The sequence below is a fragment of the Muscardinus avellanarius genome (genome assembly GCF_963383645.1).
Source record: "Muscardinus avellanarius genome assembly, chromosome: 4".
Taxonomy (NCBI): Eukaryota; Metazoa; Chordata; class Mammalia; order Rodentia; family Gliridae; genus Muscardinus; species Muscardinus avellanarius.
Genome location: NC_137789.1, coordinates 126641076 through 126655852, shown reverse-complemented (window position 1 = coordinate 126655852; position 14777 = coordinate 126641076). Strand labels below are relative to the sequence as shown.

Genomic DNA, 14777 nt, shown 5'->3' with positions numbered 1-14777 from the left:
ATTTTATTTGGAAACAGGGTCTCACTAAGTAGCTGAGGCTGGCTTCGAACCTGGCGATCCTCCTGGCTCTTAAATTGTCTTAAAATTAAATGTGAAAAGATTCACCATAAAAGAGATAAATAACTGCAAGGTGTGAGCAGTCTAGAGTAGAATAATAGAGATACTTTACGAATCATCAGGAGGTGAAGCCATCAAGGTCATAGCCAGGAGAATGTGAACTATCTTTTATGACTTAGGTAAAAAGTTAATTCAAAAGGATTCCATTTTTAGCCGGGCCTCACTAAGTAGCTGAGGCTGGCTTCAAACCTGCGTGATCCTTCTGTCTCAGCCTCCCAAGCACGGGGATTACAAGCGTGCGCCACCATGCCCGGCTAAAAGGATTCTATTTTTAATATTTGTTTTTTACTGTTGTTTTGTGGTACTGAGGATTAAACCCAGAGGCATTCTGCCTTCAAGATACACCCTCAATTTTAATTTTATTTTTTTTTTAAACTGGGTCTCATTAAGTTGTTAAGGGTTTGCTAAGTTGCTAAGGCTGGCCTCAAACCTTTGATTCTCCTTTCTCAGCCTCCCAAGTACTAGACAGGTAAGCACCACCATAACTAGGTCTCAAAGGAATCTTATAATTTAACTAATCAACTAATTTATCTAATCAGTTAATTGACTAGCAAAAAGAAAAACTATTGTAGTTGATTGATTTTGATACAACTACTAATAATAGAATTTTTTTTTTTTTTACGGTACTGGGGATGGAACCCAGGGGCATTCTACCTTTGAGCTACACCCCCACAAACCCTCCTCCAATTCCCAGCCTGCCAATCTCCACTCTCAAACTCAATCAAGATTTTGGAGGTGGTGGCCAAGGAGACCAAATGATATCACATTTGGATGTGAATAAGTGCTAGAGTCAGAGACTTTTTTTTTCCAGTACTGGTAATTGAACCCAGGGGCATCCTCAGCCATATATATATATATATATTGTTGTTGTTGTTGTTGTTTTGTTTTGTTTTGTTTTGTTTGGTGGTACTGGGGATGGAACCCTTCTACCTCCGGGCTACACTCCCAGACCTATTTTTTTATATTTTATTTGGAAACAGGGTCTCTTAAATCAGCGAGGCTGACTTCGAACCTGCGTGATCCTCCTGTCTCTGCCTCCCAAGCATGGGGATTACAAGCGTGCACCACCACGCCCGGCTTATTCTTTATTTTGAAAAAGGGTTTTGAGTAAGTTGCGGGAGGCCTCACTAAGTAGTTGAGGTTGGGCGTGAAACGCAACCCTCCCCTCTCAGCCTCCCAAGTACTGGGATTACAAGCGTGCTCCACTACACTCGGCTTACCAATGGTATTTAATGTTAGCAAATGACATTATAGTCTCTATGGTCCTTTGAGGCAGAATAACAGGTGGCCTTTGAGTTAGATTAACCTGGAGTGACACTTTCATCAGTCACATGATAAGTTAATCAGTCCTCCCTGAAGCTCCGCTTTCTCATCTGTAAAATGGAAATTGTTGCACTGTTATTGGAAAGAAGTTAATGCACATGAAGTACCTGTTTATGATTATGTGATCATCATAAGCCTGAGTTAAGGATTCTCCATTCCCCCTCTGCCCTTCCAAGCTAAGACCTCTCATTCGGTCCTCAAGCCCACCGTGTTCAGGGAGCACAGACAGGACAAAGGCTCAGAGAGCTTCACAGCCAGGCCCGCCTCCTCCCCGCCAGGCCCAGGCATCAGTACTTTTCAAAGCTCCCTGGTGATTATAATGGAATTCTTTTTTTTTTTTTTTTTTTTTTTGCGGGTCTGGGGATGGAACCCAGGGGCGTTTGACCTCCAAGCTACACCCCCTGCCCTATTTTTTATTCTTTATTTTGAAACCAGGTCTCACTGAGCTACAGAGGGCCTCACTAAGTAGCTGAGGCTGTCTGCGAACCGCGATCCTCAGGTCTCAGCCTCCCAAATGCTGGGATTACAAGCGTGCGCCACCACTCCCGGCTTCTAATGGAATTCTAACACGCAGTGTTGAGAACCATGTATTCTACCCCTGTGCCAGTCTAAAACCAAATAGCACCCCTTGGTTCCAAAGCAGGAGTCTTCCCAGTAGCAGACAGATATGACTGCTTCATTCTGGCACACTCATTCATCCATTCCATCAGCAGATATTTATTTAGTGTCTGCCGCACACCAGACACAAGCAAAAGGAAATGTTTCAAGCCCTAAGAGTTTAGATGTTAAGTCATTTCTGAAATGAATGTGCACAGAGAGGCATGTGGAAGTAACAGCTTAGATCTCTTTTGCCGGTCTCATTAATAAGATCAGAGTGAATTTAAGAATAATAAAAAAGGAAGCTGCGAGATTACTTGATTTGTGCCCCTTTTTGTTTGCTTAAGTAAAATATGGGAAAGGAAATGCTAACTTTTCCAGTTACAGCTAGCTTGTATCCATTGAACCTATCAGCAGCGATGACAGATTGTAATGAGTCATAGTTGTGAAGACCAAAACCGTAGCCAGAAGCTTCGCTGTACCCAAAATAGAAGCTCCATTGTTGATATTTTCCAGAAAATTTCACCTTAGGCCTGCTAACTGAAGTCTAAAGGGTTTCCTGCTTTGGTTTTAGAGGAATTATATTTTATTTGGCTCTAACCTGTGTTGGATGCAATGGAGCGCCTCCCCTTCATAAATCACCCCCAGCTCTGTAGATAACTGGAAACTGCCCAAGAAAAGTGCATTAATTCTCCGGCTCTTCACTCCCCTAATCACTGCACAATTTTGCGGCGAGATTACCTGTCAATCACATCTCGCTAAGTCCGTTTGCCTCTGCTTTTCAGCTGGATTCCTGGCAATGAAGAAAACAAACAGAAAACAGATGTCCATTACCGGTCCTTGGATGGCGAAGGGAATTTTAACTGGAGATTTGTGTTCCCATTTGACTACCTCCCTGCCGAGCAACTCTGCCTCGTCGCTAAAAAAGTGAGCTCAGAAATGTGCCAGTGGGAAGCGGGTGTCAAGGGTCTTCCTTAACTCAAAAATTCAGGGAAGGTCAAAGCTGCTGTGGACTTTGAAGGTCACTGAGTCACCCTCCTGGTACAGATGGGAAATCTGAGCCCCACAGAGGTGTAGACGCATGCCCAAGGTCACACCGCTTTGAAAGGTATTCGTGTAATTGGGCAGTAGAAGGAATGCAATTTTCTTTCCCTTAACACATCAGCAGGGGATGAAAGATAAAGGATAGAAACAAGAGGCTTGAACCTATATATTATGGGAAGACAGACATATTTTCCCCATGACTGGGAGGACCAAACAGTGGCCAGACACTAAAGCGGCATCTTCAGCCTCCTCCTTCAGAAGCATCTCCGGGAGCATTCAGGGTCCTCACGGTCTTACCTAGTAAGACTTTCAGTTTCCGGATTCAAACTGGCTTGGGCCAAAAGAAGTGATTTATTGGTCCACATTCCTAAAAAGCCCAGGGTTGCCTGGCTTCGGGCACATCTGGATCCCACACAGAGGCGGTGTCTTTGGAAACTGGTCTACACCCCGCCCTCTGCTCTGCGTCCCTCGTTGGGCCTCACTTCCAGATGGGCTCTTCCCTGGCAGAGGTGAGCCGGCAGCCGGCAGTCCTGGCCCCCTCCGGCCCTCTCCTCGCCGGCATTTCGGAGCTGGGCCTCAGTGTTCCCAGTGAGGACGACATGATCCCGCCTTTTGGGGATCATGTCGTCCTCACCTGGCTGTGCTTTGGGAATTTGTTGTTTGGGGTTTTTTTGTTTGTTTTTGGCACTGGGGGTGGAACCCAGGGGCTTTTCTACCTCTGGGCTACACTCCCAGACCTATTTTATATTTGATTTGGAAACAGGGTCTCACTAAGTTGCTGAGAGCCTCACTAAGTAGCTGAGGCTGGCGTCGATCCTGTGCGATCCTCCTGTCTCGGCCTCCCAAGCGCAGGGATTACAAGTGTGCACCACCACGCCCGGCTGTGCTTTGGGAATTTGAAATTTCAAATGGAAATTTCTTGTCTTTCATATTTCTAGAATGTTCTCCTTTGCAGGGCTCACAGGGCTCACAGGGCTGGGTAGCCCACTCTCCTGTCATCATAGCAGACGGTCATAGTCGTCTGACCATCCTATAGAATCATGGTCCAAGCACCACTCAAGGAACGGGGAGCTTCAGCCCTAGAAGTGCATAGACAGGAAAATGAACTCTACCTGAGGTCCTGCCTCCTGCTGCCCAGGAATGCAGCGCTCTGATCGGCCAAGCTCAGCAGTTAAGGATGGAGTCAGATCCCTCCAGATGGCACTGCCCGGGGAAGGAGGGGTCCCCCAAGGGAAACCTGGGTGCTTTCATCCCACAGTGGGGCTTGAACCTGGGTAGACAAGAGCAGGTGCTCATTCCCACAGCCCATGTTCCATCAGGTTTCCTTGCCTCTGCCTGATCACTCGTCTCCTCACTCCATGGAAACGCTCTTGCTCTGTGTCCCATCGCCCCAGGTCCTGCTCAGTGCTGATGTCGCAAGCATTTTTTTTTTTCATGCCAAGCGGGGTGGATGCCTTCGGAGGACACTTTCTAGAGGCACAGAGTCTCAGCATGATATCAAATCATGCACTTTCAGATACTGGGGGAGAGGGGGAGGCAGGACCTCAGGTAGAGTTCATTTTCCTATCTATCTACTTCTAGGACTAAACCTCTCTATTCCTTGAGTGGTGCTTGGATCATGACCCCATAGGATGGCCAGGGCTACTACTACAGCAGTGTGCTACGATGACAGTTGTAGGGTGGGCTTCCCAGCCCGCAGAGCCAGGCCCTGTGAGCCCCACAGAGGTGAACATTCCAGAAATATGAAAGACAATAAATAATAATAGTGGCCTTCTTTCAAATTCCCAAAGCACAGCTAGGCATGGTGGCACACACTTGTAATCCTAGTACTTGGGAGGCTGAGACAGGAGGATCGCAAGATCAAGGCCAGCCTCAGCTACTTAGTGAGGCCCTCTGCAACTTAGACCCTGTTTTAAAACAAAGAATAAGCCGGGCGTGGTGGCGCACACTTGTAATCCCTGCACTTGGGAGGCAGAGACAGGAGGATCGCGCGGGTTCAAAGCCAGCCGCACGCGCTGGCTTAGGAGACCCTGTTTCCAAATAAAAATATAAAATAGGTCTGGGAGTATAGCCCGGAGGTTGAAGGGCTTCCAGGAACCCCAGTACCACCAAAAAATACATATAAATAAAAAATAAAACAAAGAATAAAACATAGGGCTGGGGGTATAGCTCAGAGGTAGAATGCCACTGGGTTTAATCTCTAGTACCCCCCCACACACACACACACATTCCCAAACACTGGGGAAATTCCTTTTCAATGGGGGCTCCAGGAATTTAGTTGTAACTGGACTGTGAAGGTGTTAATATTTTTGCCCAATATTGTCTGGATTGAAGCACAGACCAGCGGTGAACACTTGAACAGCCTTTCTTAGGCCTCCCTCTCCCTACTTCTGGTATGAGAGATCTGAGAATCTTAGATGCACACAGGCATATAAGAGCCAGCAGCATTAAAAAAAAAAAATGGTAGGGCATTTTAAACCTGCACTGATCAGAGTGGAATCTAAACTGAGAGTATACGTGGTCTAGGGTGGGGGTGGGAGGCTACTGAGCAGAGGTAACACCCAGCGGGTGATACTGCGGGCTTGCATACCTGGCTTTAGCAAGATAAGCTAAGCTGGCCATACTGGTCTTCAGTGGGGAGAGTATCTCCTCCCCCCAGGGTGGCAACAGGAAGTCACACTGATAGGAACAGGAAAGCCTCTGTTTGGGAACTGCCTGGGACATCCTTTTTGTCACAGGCTGTGGCCTCTTAGACTTCCCAGGGAGTCTGCCCCTGGCACGCACATGGGCCAGAGGGAGGGGGCGCCTGCCCAGGCAAGGTATTTAAAGGCCAGAGGTGAGAGTCCACTAATCAAGGCCACTTGGCTCGTCCATGTCTCTTGTCCTTCCAGGAGCATTTCTGGAGTATTGACCAGACAGAATTCAGAGTCCCGCCCCGACTGATCATTCAGATATGGGACAATGACAAGTTTTCTCTGGATGACTACTTGGGTATGTCTTAGTTACACGTGGATAGTTTTCTCTAAGAAACTGTACTTGGAATGAATGGAATCAAGTAAAACTTAGGAAGCAATTATTCAAATTTCTAATACTTGTTAGAAACCGGAGAAGGCCAGAGGGCACGCCCCTGGGCCACTGGTCTGACGGTGAATGTCACCCTTTCACACACCCTGCCCGCTCCAGGAGGGGCTCCCGCCAGCTCCTCTCTGCCAAGACCCAAATTCTACTTTCCCAGAGGGATGCTATGTCTGTCTGTCTGTCTGTCTGTCTGTCTGTCTGTCTGTCTCTCTCTCTCTCTCTCTCTCTCTCTCTCTCTCTCTCTCTCTCTCTCCACCCCCTTCCTCCTTACAGCTCTCAAAAGCTACCAAGGTCTCCAAGGACCCCAGTAGCCATGGCTCTTTGTCCTAGGTCTGTCCGCCCCTGAGGCTCAGAGCACTGGTCAAAGCACCCCACCCACACTCATTTGTTTGTTCCACTCTTATGAAGCACTGACTAGGGTAAATAATTGTGGCCAGATGTGGTGGCGCACACCTGTAGAGTTCCCCCTTATTCCTTTTTTGGCTCTTTCTTATTCCCACTCTTTAAAAACAGGCCTTCTGGGCCGGGCGTGGTGACGCAGGCTTGTAATCCCAGTATTTGGGAGGCTGAGACAGGAGGATCACAGTTCGTGGACAGCCTCAACGACTTGGTGAGGCCTTTTGCAACTCAGTGAGACCCTGTTTCAAAATAAAGAATGAAAAATAGGGCTGGGAATGTAGCTTGGAGATAGAATGCCCCTGGGTTCCATCCCCAATACTGCAAAATAAATTAATTAATTAACTAATTAATTAATTTTAAAAAGGCCTTCTCCCAGGCATGGTGGCATATGCTTATAATCTAGTTCTTGGGAGGCTGAGACAGGAGGATCACGTGTTCATGGTCAGCCTCAGCAACTTGGAGAGATCCTCTCCAACTTAGCAAAACCTCTTTCAAAACTGAAAAATAAAAATGGCTGGGATATGGCTTGGAGGTAGAACTCCCATGAGTTAAATCTCCAGTAAAATACATTCATACATACGTACATGTATACAGGCCTTCCCTGACATTTCCGGTGGCTGCCTTCCCAACCCCAGTGGTTTGGGCGTAAACCAACCTCAGTGCAGGCGAAGCTTCAACTTTCCCTCTCAGCATGGTACGGCTTCCAAAACAGGATGGGGAGCCTGACCCCTCGCCGCGCCGCTCAGAGTCCTGAGAAACCACTGCAGCGGCTCATCCCAGTGTGACCTCTCACCCTCTGTTAACTGGCGCCAGTTTATCCTGACTCAAATCAAACTCAGGATTGCTTCCTTGGGTGAAAGCCCCCAAAGGCCTCTGCGCCTGCTTCTCTATTCCCCACCCCTGGGAGCCAGCGGTCCTCACAGTATCATCTGCTCTACTTCCTTTCTCATTTCTGTGAGCTCGTCACTTGCAGTCAACACTCATTTTCTCTTGGTTGCTGTTGCAGAAGCCCCTGACGAGTTCACCTGGTTATGTTGTGCTCATCCCTTTACCCCTCCCAGCACCTAACACAAATCTCTTTTTTTTCTCTTTTTTTTTTTTTTTTTTTTTTTTTGAGGGAAGAGGGGGTACTAGAGATTGAACCCATGGGGTATTCTACCACTAAACTACATCCCTAGCCTTTTTAATTTTTTTTTTATTTTGAAACAGGGTCTCACCACATTGCTGAGGCTGAGGCTGGTCTCCCTGCGATCCTCTTGTCTTAGCCTCCCAAGTGCTAGGATTACAGGTGTGCGCCACCACATCTGGCCACAATTATTTACCCTGGTCAGTGCTTCACGAGAGTGAAACAAACAAATGAGTATGCTAACTTATAGAGCAGATGGGTAGAAAATTCTAGGAGAGTAGAGTTTCCCCTTAAAATTTCAGAAGTTGAAATAATCTGGAAACAAATAAGGAGAACGTCTTTAAAATGGCTAGTGAACCAGTCACCAAAATGACAGACAAGAAGAAATCAGGCAGAGACTCCAAAAAAGGCTGAGTGAGGTGACGTGGGGTCTATGGATGCATGATCCGAGGAAGGGCCGCGCTCAGCCTGGCGGCTTAAAGAGCATCCACCACAGCATCCCTGTTGCTGCCACACTTGATCAGACTTCAGCCCTATGAGCTCACAGACTTGGCCTCACACCACAGACACCATTTCCTTAAGGAAAGGGCTCACAGGAGTTTCCAAGCCTAAAAGACACTTTTCACTAAAGAATTAATGCAGCTGGGCATGGTGGCACACACCTTGCAATCCCAGTACTTGGAAGGCTAAGACCGGAGGATCACAGATAGGAGGCCATTCTTGGCAACTTAGTGAGACCCGTAGCAACTTAGGGCTGTGGATGTGCTCAGAAATTCAATCCCCAATAATAAAAAATAAAAAAAAATCAAAAGAGGTTTTGCCTCCCATTACAGAAAGAGAACGTGTGCTTCTCCAGACACCTGATCCTGGCCAGGATTCTCAGTTCCTGGGGAGGATTTTCTGTTGACTTATGCTCCTTCAAGCTCTCATTCCTGAGGCTAAGAGACTTGAACACAAATGTTCCATGGAGCTTCCCAGGTTCCAAGCACTAGTCATTTTTACCCAAAGCCAAGTGACCTTGTTCAGGTCTGATCAGAATCGAAATGAGTGAATTCCCAATACAGGGCCCCCCTGAGTTCAGTGGAAATTTTGTCAATAGGTGTTTAATTGCTTTGAGTTTATAGAAGAACACTGTTTATGCTCACGTCTTGGAGAAAGAAAACATGTAGTCCTCTGGAAGATGCTGAGCAATGGGCAGATCATTCTTCTGCCGTTTTTCCATCCTATCTGGAAAGAATTTAGGAGTGGATCTCAGTATCTTTCTCCAGCTGCTTACCCATCACCTGTTTAAAATCACTGTCTGCTTCTCTTCTGACAAGAACATTCTGTCCACTTGGGAACAATGGTCCATTCACTTGAAGCTTGCTTGGATTCAATGTTGTCTCCTTGGCTAGGTTTCCTGGAACTTGATTTGCATCACACGATCATTCCAGCGAAATCATCAGAGAAATGCAATTTGGACATGATTCCGGACCTCAAAGCCATGGACCCTCTGAAAGCTAAGACCGCCTCACTCTTCGAACAGAAGTCCATGAGAGGGTGGTGGCCATGCTACGCAGAGAAAGATGGCGCCCGCTTGATGGCTGTATGAGTATTTCCTGGCTGGGGATCACTCATTCCCTTAATCATTTAGGGTTTGCCCTTTATCAGTAGATTTACTCCACATGAGATAGGAAAGTGTTAGGTTGGTTAGAAACAGTTTGTGCCTTGGATTCTAAGAAAAGGCAAGAGACATTGTGTGGGTGTGTGTTTGGAGTTTGGGGAAGGTGAAGAAGTTGAAATGGTAATAAATAAATAAATAAATAAATAAATAAATAAATAAATTTATTTTAAAAAGGCAGGGGCCTACCTGGGTACATTGGATTTTCTTAGCATCCTCCTTCGCCAGGAAGGTTAATTTATGCTGAGCTCCTGGTACTACATAGTATAGAAAAAGGATCTTCAGATTTGAGCTTTTCTTATCTTTAAAGAAAAAGTAGAAAAAGCTGGAAATGCTAAACAAGAAGGCCATGAATTACAAGAATGACTGGGGAACTCAAGATGTATTTTGAGCCAGGCACAGTGGTGCACACCCGTAATTTCAGCTGCTAGGGAAGCCAAGGCAGGAAGATTGTGAGTTCTAGGCTAGTCTGGGCAACTTGGCAAGACCTTGTCTCAAAAGTAAAAAAAAATATAGGGGGCCGGACGTGGTGGCTCATGCTTGTAATGCCAGCATTTTGGAGGCTGAGACAGGGATTGTGGTTCGCAGACAGCCTCAGCTACTACTTAGTGAGACCCTTTGCAACTCAGTGAGACCCTGTTTCAAAATAAAGAATAAAAAAATAGGGCTGGAGATGTAGCTTGGAGGTAGAATGTCCCTGGGTTCCATACCCAGTACCACAAAAAAGGTAAAAAATGTAAAGGGCTGTGTGTATACCTCACTTGTAGGATTCCCCAGATTTGATCTCCAATACCAAAAAAAAAAAAAAAGGAAAGACATCTTTTGATAAAGAAACAGTAGTGTAGGCTATCATGCTATGTCACAAAAGACTACCTAATTCATTACATATAACTGTGTGTGTGTGTGTGTGTGTGTGTGTGTGTGTGTGTGTGTGTGTGTTACTGGGGGTGGAACCCAGAGGCTTTCTACCTCCAACCTATACTCCCAGACCTAATTTTTTATATATTTTATTTGGAAACAGGGTCTCACTAAGTTGCCAAGAGCCTAAGTAGCTGAGGCTGGCTTTGAACCTGTGCAATCCTCCTGTCTCAGCCTCCCAAGTGCGGGGATTGCTAGCGTGCGCCACCACGCCCGGCTACATCTAACATATGTGATCAGTAATTACAAAGTAGGCAACACGTTTAGTGCTTTCCATTCATGGTCTCATTTTTAAAAACTTTAATGTATGATTTTCTTAAACTGCACCCATTCAAAGTGCACAGTTTTCCAGTTGTGGCGGTGTACACCTGCAATCCCACTGCTTGGGAAGCTGAGACAGGATGATGGCAAGTTCACAGCCAGCTTCAGCAACTTAGTGAGACCCTGTTTCAAAAAAAAAAAAAAAAAAGAATAAGATAGGGCTGGGAGTGTAGCTCAGAAGCAGAATGCCCCTGGGTTCCATCCCCAGCACCAAAAGAAAAATGCACAACCCAATGGGTTCTGACACAGGTCTGCACCCATGGAATCACAATCATAATCAGGAGCCTAAACCTTCCGCCACCCCACGTGTCCTGTGTCTGTGCAGTCTCTGGGTCCCCTCACCCCAGCCCCAGGAAACCACTGACCGATCACGTCTGTCACTAGAGTATAGTTTGCACAGTCTTGTTTAATTCCCCAGGAAGCCTGGGAGGTAGACATTACAGCTCCGGTTTGGGTAGATGGAGCCACTTGCTGCCTTTGGCTGGTCAGCACATGGGCCACCTGCATTCCTCCTCCTAAGTGTGCATCAGCATCACTTCTCAAACTGTTGGGGACCTCGTGGGCTTTCCTAGGTTCTAGAAAGTCTGCTGTAACCTTAGTAAAGACAGGCCATAAAAGTGGGCACACTTCTTATGCCTTTTTTAACCTCCGTGTCCTTGTCCACACACGAGAACTAGAACAGTACCTTTAGAGGACTGCCATGACTTTACCTAAGATTACCCACATGGAGGACCTAATCAGTACCAGGGCATCACTCAGGAATCTGTCAGCAGGGAGATGGCATTCCTTCATCCACTCATCTATTCATCAACTTAGCTAATACACAGCAAGTACCCACTATGCGCCCACATGGCTGTACACAGTTGGGATGCAGTGGTAAGAAGGAAGAATCGTGGTTCTGGTGTCCTGGAGCCTACAGTTAACACTCCATAAATGTTATCCATAAATGTTAGATGGTGTTCTTGGCAGACTCGGATTAGACTGGGTGCGTGTGGAGTTCCAGAGGAAGGTGTGTGAGAAGACGAGGAGGCTGTCGGGACAGTGCTGTGAGGACCAGGATGCCGGGAATGAACAGCAGGCAGGAGGGAGAGCAATTCATCCTCCGGCTTTCCCACCTGGAGTCAGTTCAGACCACGAGGAAGGGGAAATGTGAAGCCTCTGGAGGGAAATTTCAGGCAATCTAAGGATTGTTTTACAAGAATAAAAATTGGCGCTCAGGGAATACTCCTTGGGTCCAAGTGAAAATATTTGTGAAACGTGATGTCATGTGTTTAACCTGCTCTGCTCTACTGCAGGGGAAAGTCGAGATGACCCTGGAGGTCCTCAACGAGAAAGAGGCTGACGAGAGGCCGGCTGGGAAGGGACGGGATGAACCCAACATGAACCCCAAGCTCGACCCGCCCAAGTGAGAGGCCCCCTTTGTTCTCCATGTTGTCTGACCCCCAAACACCTGCAGTCTAAAAGCTCCTCCTTCCAACAAGCTTAATGGGATGGATTAGCCGTGGTCCTCATTTTGTGTGTGGTAGGAAGCCTAGGGGTAGGGAGAGCTGGGTGATCTGGCTTCACTTTTTTGTTTTTGTTTTTTTCCTGCTAAATGAGCTATTTTACTTATTTTTAACTTTTATGGGTACATTACAGTCTTGCAGTCTCACATCGTAAGGTAGTAAATAGCGATCGTGACCTACATGCACACCACTCTCCTTCCCCCCAGAACTGAAGCGAGGTTCCTCAGCATCCTGGCCGGGAGCCAAATGGGTACCCGGGTCTTTCTCAGCCTCGACAGGGAATGGCATCTTTTCCTGGCTTTATAAACGTCATCAGTTATTTCCTTGAACTGTGCTAAGCTCTGAGGTGCGGTACTTGTTCTTCCCAAGTTGGGTGGATAATACCATTTCTTTGGATTCCAGCCGACCGGAAACCTCCTTCCTCTGGTTCACCAACCCCTGCAAGACCATGCGGTTCATCGTGTGGCGCCGGTTTAAGTGGGTCATCATCGGCCTGCTGGTTCTGCTCGTCCTGCTGCTCTTCCTGGCTGTGCTCCTCTACTCCTTACCGGTAGGCAGCAGGGCTTGGGTCCGGGTGTGTGAAACCAGTTTTGAAAGGGATTTGCCTGGACTGTTGCTCCGCAGAATGACCCACTTAGCCGCTGTGGTGTCCCAACCCTTCTGCTTTGGAGAGTTGAATGCAATGTGTCAGGCTGTTAAAATTACATTCTTCAGAATTTCGCATAGTACAGATGGGATTTTATAGTCTGAAAAAGAAAAATACCAGCTTCAGGAACTCTAGGAGAAAGCACCTCAGGCCTTAATCACTGTCTGGACTGTAGGTCATGTTTCCCAGTGAGAGTCCAGTCTGCCTCAACCAGTTAAAAACTCTATGTAGTTGTTTCTTTTCCTTGACTTAGATTCTATTGATGGGAGCCAATCAACTGGGGTTGGGGTATTGTCTCCCAAAGGATGGTTGGCAAAGTCAAGACACATTTGGATTGTCACACTTGGGGTGGGATTTTCTGGCATTTGGTAGAGAGGCCAGGGAGACTGCTGAGCATCCTGCCGTACACGAGTAACCCCACTGCAAAATACACCTGGTCCTCAATGTTAATACTGCCAAGATTGAGCCTGGCATGGTGGTGCACACCTAGAATCCTAGTACTTGGAAGGCTGAGACCAGAGGATCTCAGCTTTGAGGTATGCCTTGGCAATTTAGCAACACCCTGTTTCAAAATAAAATAAATAAATAAATAAATAATTTTTTAAAAAGGGTTGGGGAAATCTAGGCATGGTGGTGCATGCCTGTAATCCAAGTACTTGGAGGCCAAAACAATAGGATCAAAAGTCCACGGCCAACCTCAGCAACTTAGCGAGGCCCTCCACAACTTAAGGAGATCCTGTTTCAAAATAAAAAATAAAAAAATAAGGCTGCCAGAGTAGCTTGAAGGTAGAATGCCCCTGGGTTCAATCTCTGGTTCCACCAAAGAACAAAAAGCTAAAGGTGCAGCAGAGAGGTAGAATGCTCCTGGGTTCAAGCCTCAGTACCAAAAATAAAATAAAGAGTGCCAAGACTGAGAAGCCCAATTAAACATGCTTATTTAATACGTGGTTTCCATCTCCTTTTCAGAACTATTTGTCAATGAAGATTGTGAAGCCAAATGTATAACAGAAGCAAAGGCGTCGTCCAGCGATGTGGGCATCCTGCCTCTGTTTATGGACCAGATCCAAGTGAGGCTGTTTGAGCCAGAGACGACAGTCCAGGGCGTGTTACACCACTTCACTTCTGGGCTCATCTGTCTCCAGAAGACCTCCATCCTGGAACAGCAAGGTCAACAAGCAACATGTTTATCTTGTTATCCTCTGAAGTATTAAAAGTTTTATTTTCTAAACCTTTTTTTTTTTTTACCAAGGTGGCTGGTTCCATTTAAAAATTGTCTTTTCATGTATCTTCTGGGATTCAAGTTTTGAAAAGTGCTTAAATGGAATTTAAGTTTTCTGTGTCTTGACATCATATACTTATTTGTAATCAAGAAAAAAAAAACTGTGTATCACAAACACAGAAGAGAGTGATTTTTATTTATGCCTGCAAGCATTATGATATTTTATATGGATAAACACCATGAGACTCTATCCCATCTCTGTGATCAATGCAAATAAAAATATTTCACCTTTTGCACACAGCTGTTCGTTTTATCCATGAGTCAAGTTGGGATGGGGCAGCTCTAGCCCCTGGTCCTAGTGTACAGAATACTCCAGCATACCATTTGTCCATGAATCCTTCCTAAGTGTGTTGCCAAATTCCATTCAGTGGAGCCAACTAAACCTAACATAATAAATAATAGAAGCTAGCACCTACTGAAGTTTATATATTCAGAGCATGGCATTGGTATAAGTGCTTAATTTTTACTTTTTAAAAAATTGTTTATACTGAGGATCGAACCCAGAGGCATTCTACCTCCGAGCTACACCCCCAATTACTTTTACTTTTAATTTGAAACAAGGTGTTACTAGGTTGCTGAGAGTTTCATCACTCGCTGAAGCTGTTCTCCAACCTGAAATCCTCCTGTCTCAGCCTCCCAAGTACTGGGAATTACTTGCTTGATATATTATCTCATTGGATCGCCCAGGTGACCCTTCACACTTAGGTAACATTATTAGCCTCGTTTTACTATCAAAGAAACTGAGGAACCAAGAGATTAAGTCA

General features: G+C 46.1%; 1 protein-coding gene across 2 annotated transcripts in view; it reads left to right on the top strand.

Moving 5' to 3' along the window:
• Window positions 1-13739, top strand: part of MYOF (myoferlin) — a gene marked incomplete at both ends in the record, with an annotated part of 168850 nt that extends 155111 nt beyond the window's left edge. For both annotated transcript variants that reach the window (XM_080693595.1, XM_080693594.1), the window contains 6 exons: window positions 2823-2964; window positions 5973-6072; window positions 9079-9269; window positions 11879-11988; window positions 12491-12638; window positions 13701-13739. In XM_080693595.1, the coding sequence (XP_080549721.1) occupies window positions 2823-2964; window positions 5973-6072; window positions 9079-9269; window positions 11879-11988; window positions 12491-12638; window positions 13701-13739 (730 nt within the window). The remainder of the gene's footprint in view (window positions 1-2822; window positions 2965-5972; window positions 6073-9078; window positions 9270-11878; window positions 11989-12490; window positions 12639-13700) is intronic.
• Window positions 13740-14777: the final 1038 nt, after the last annotated feature.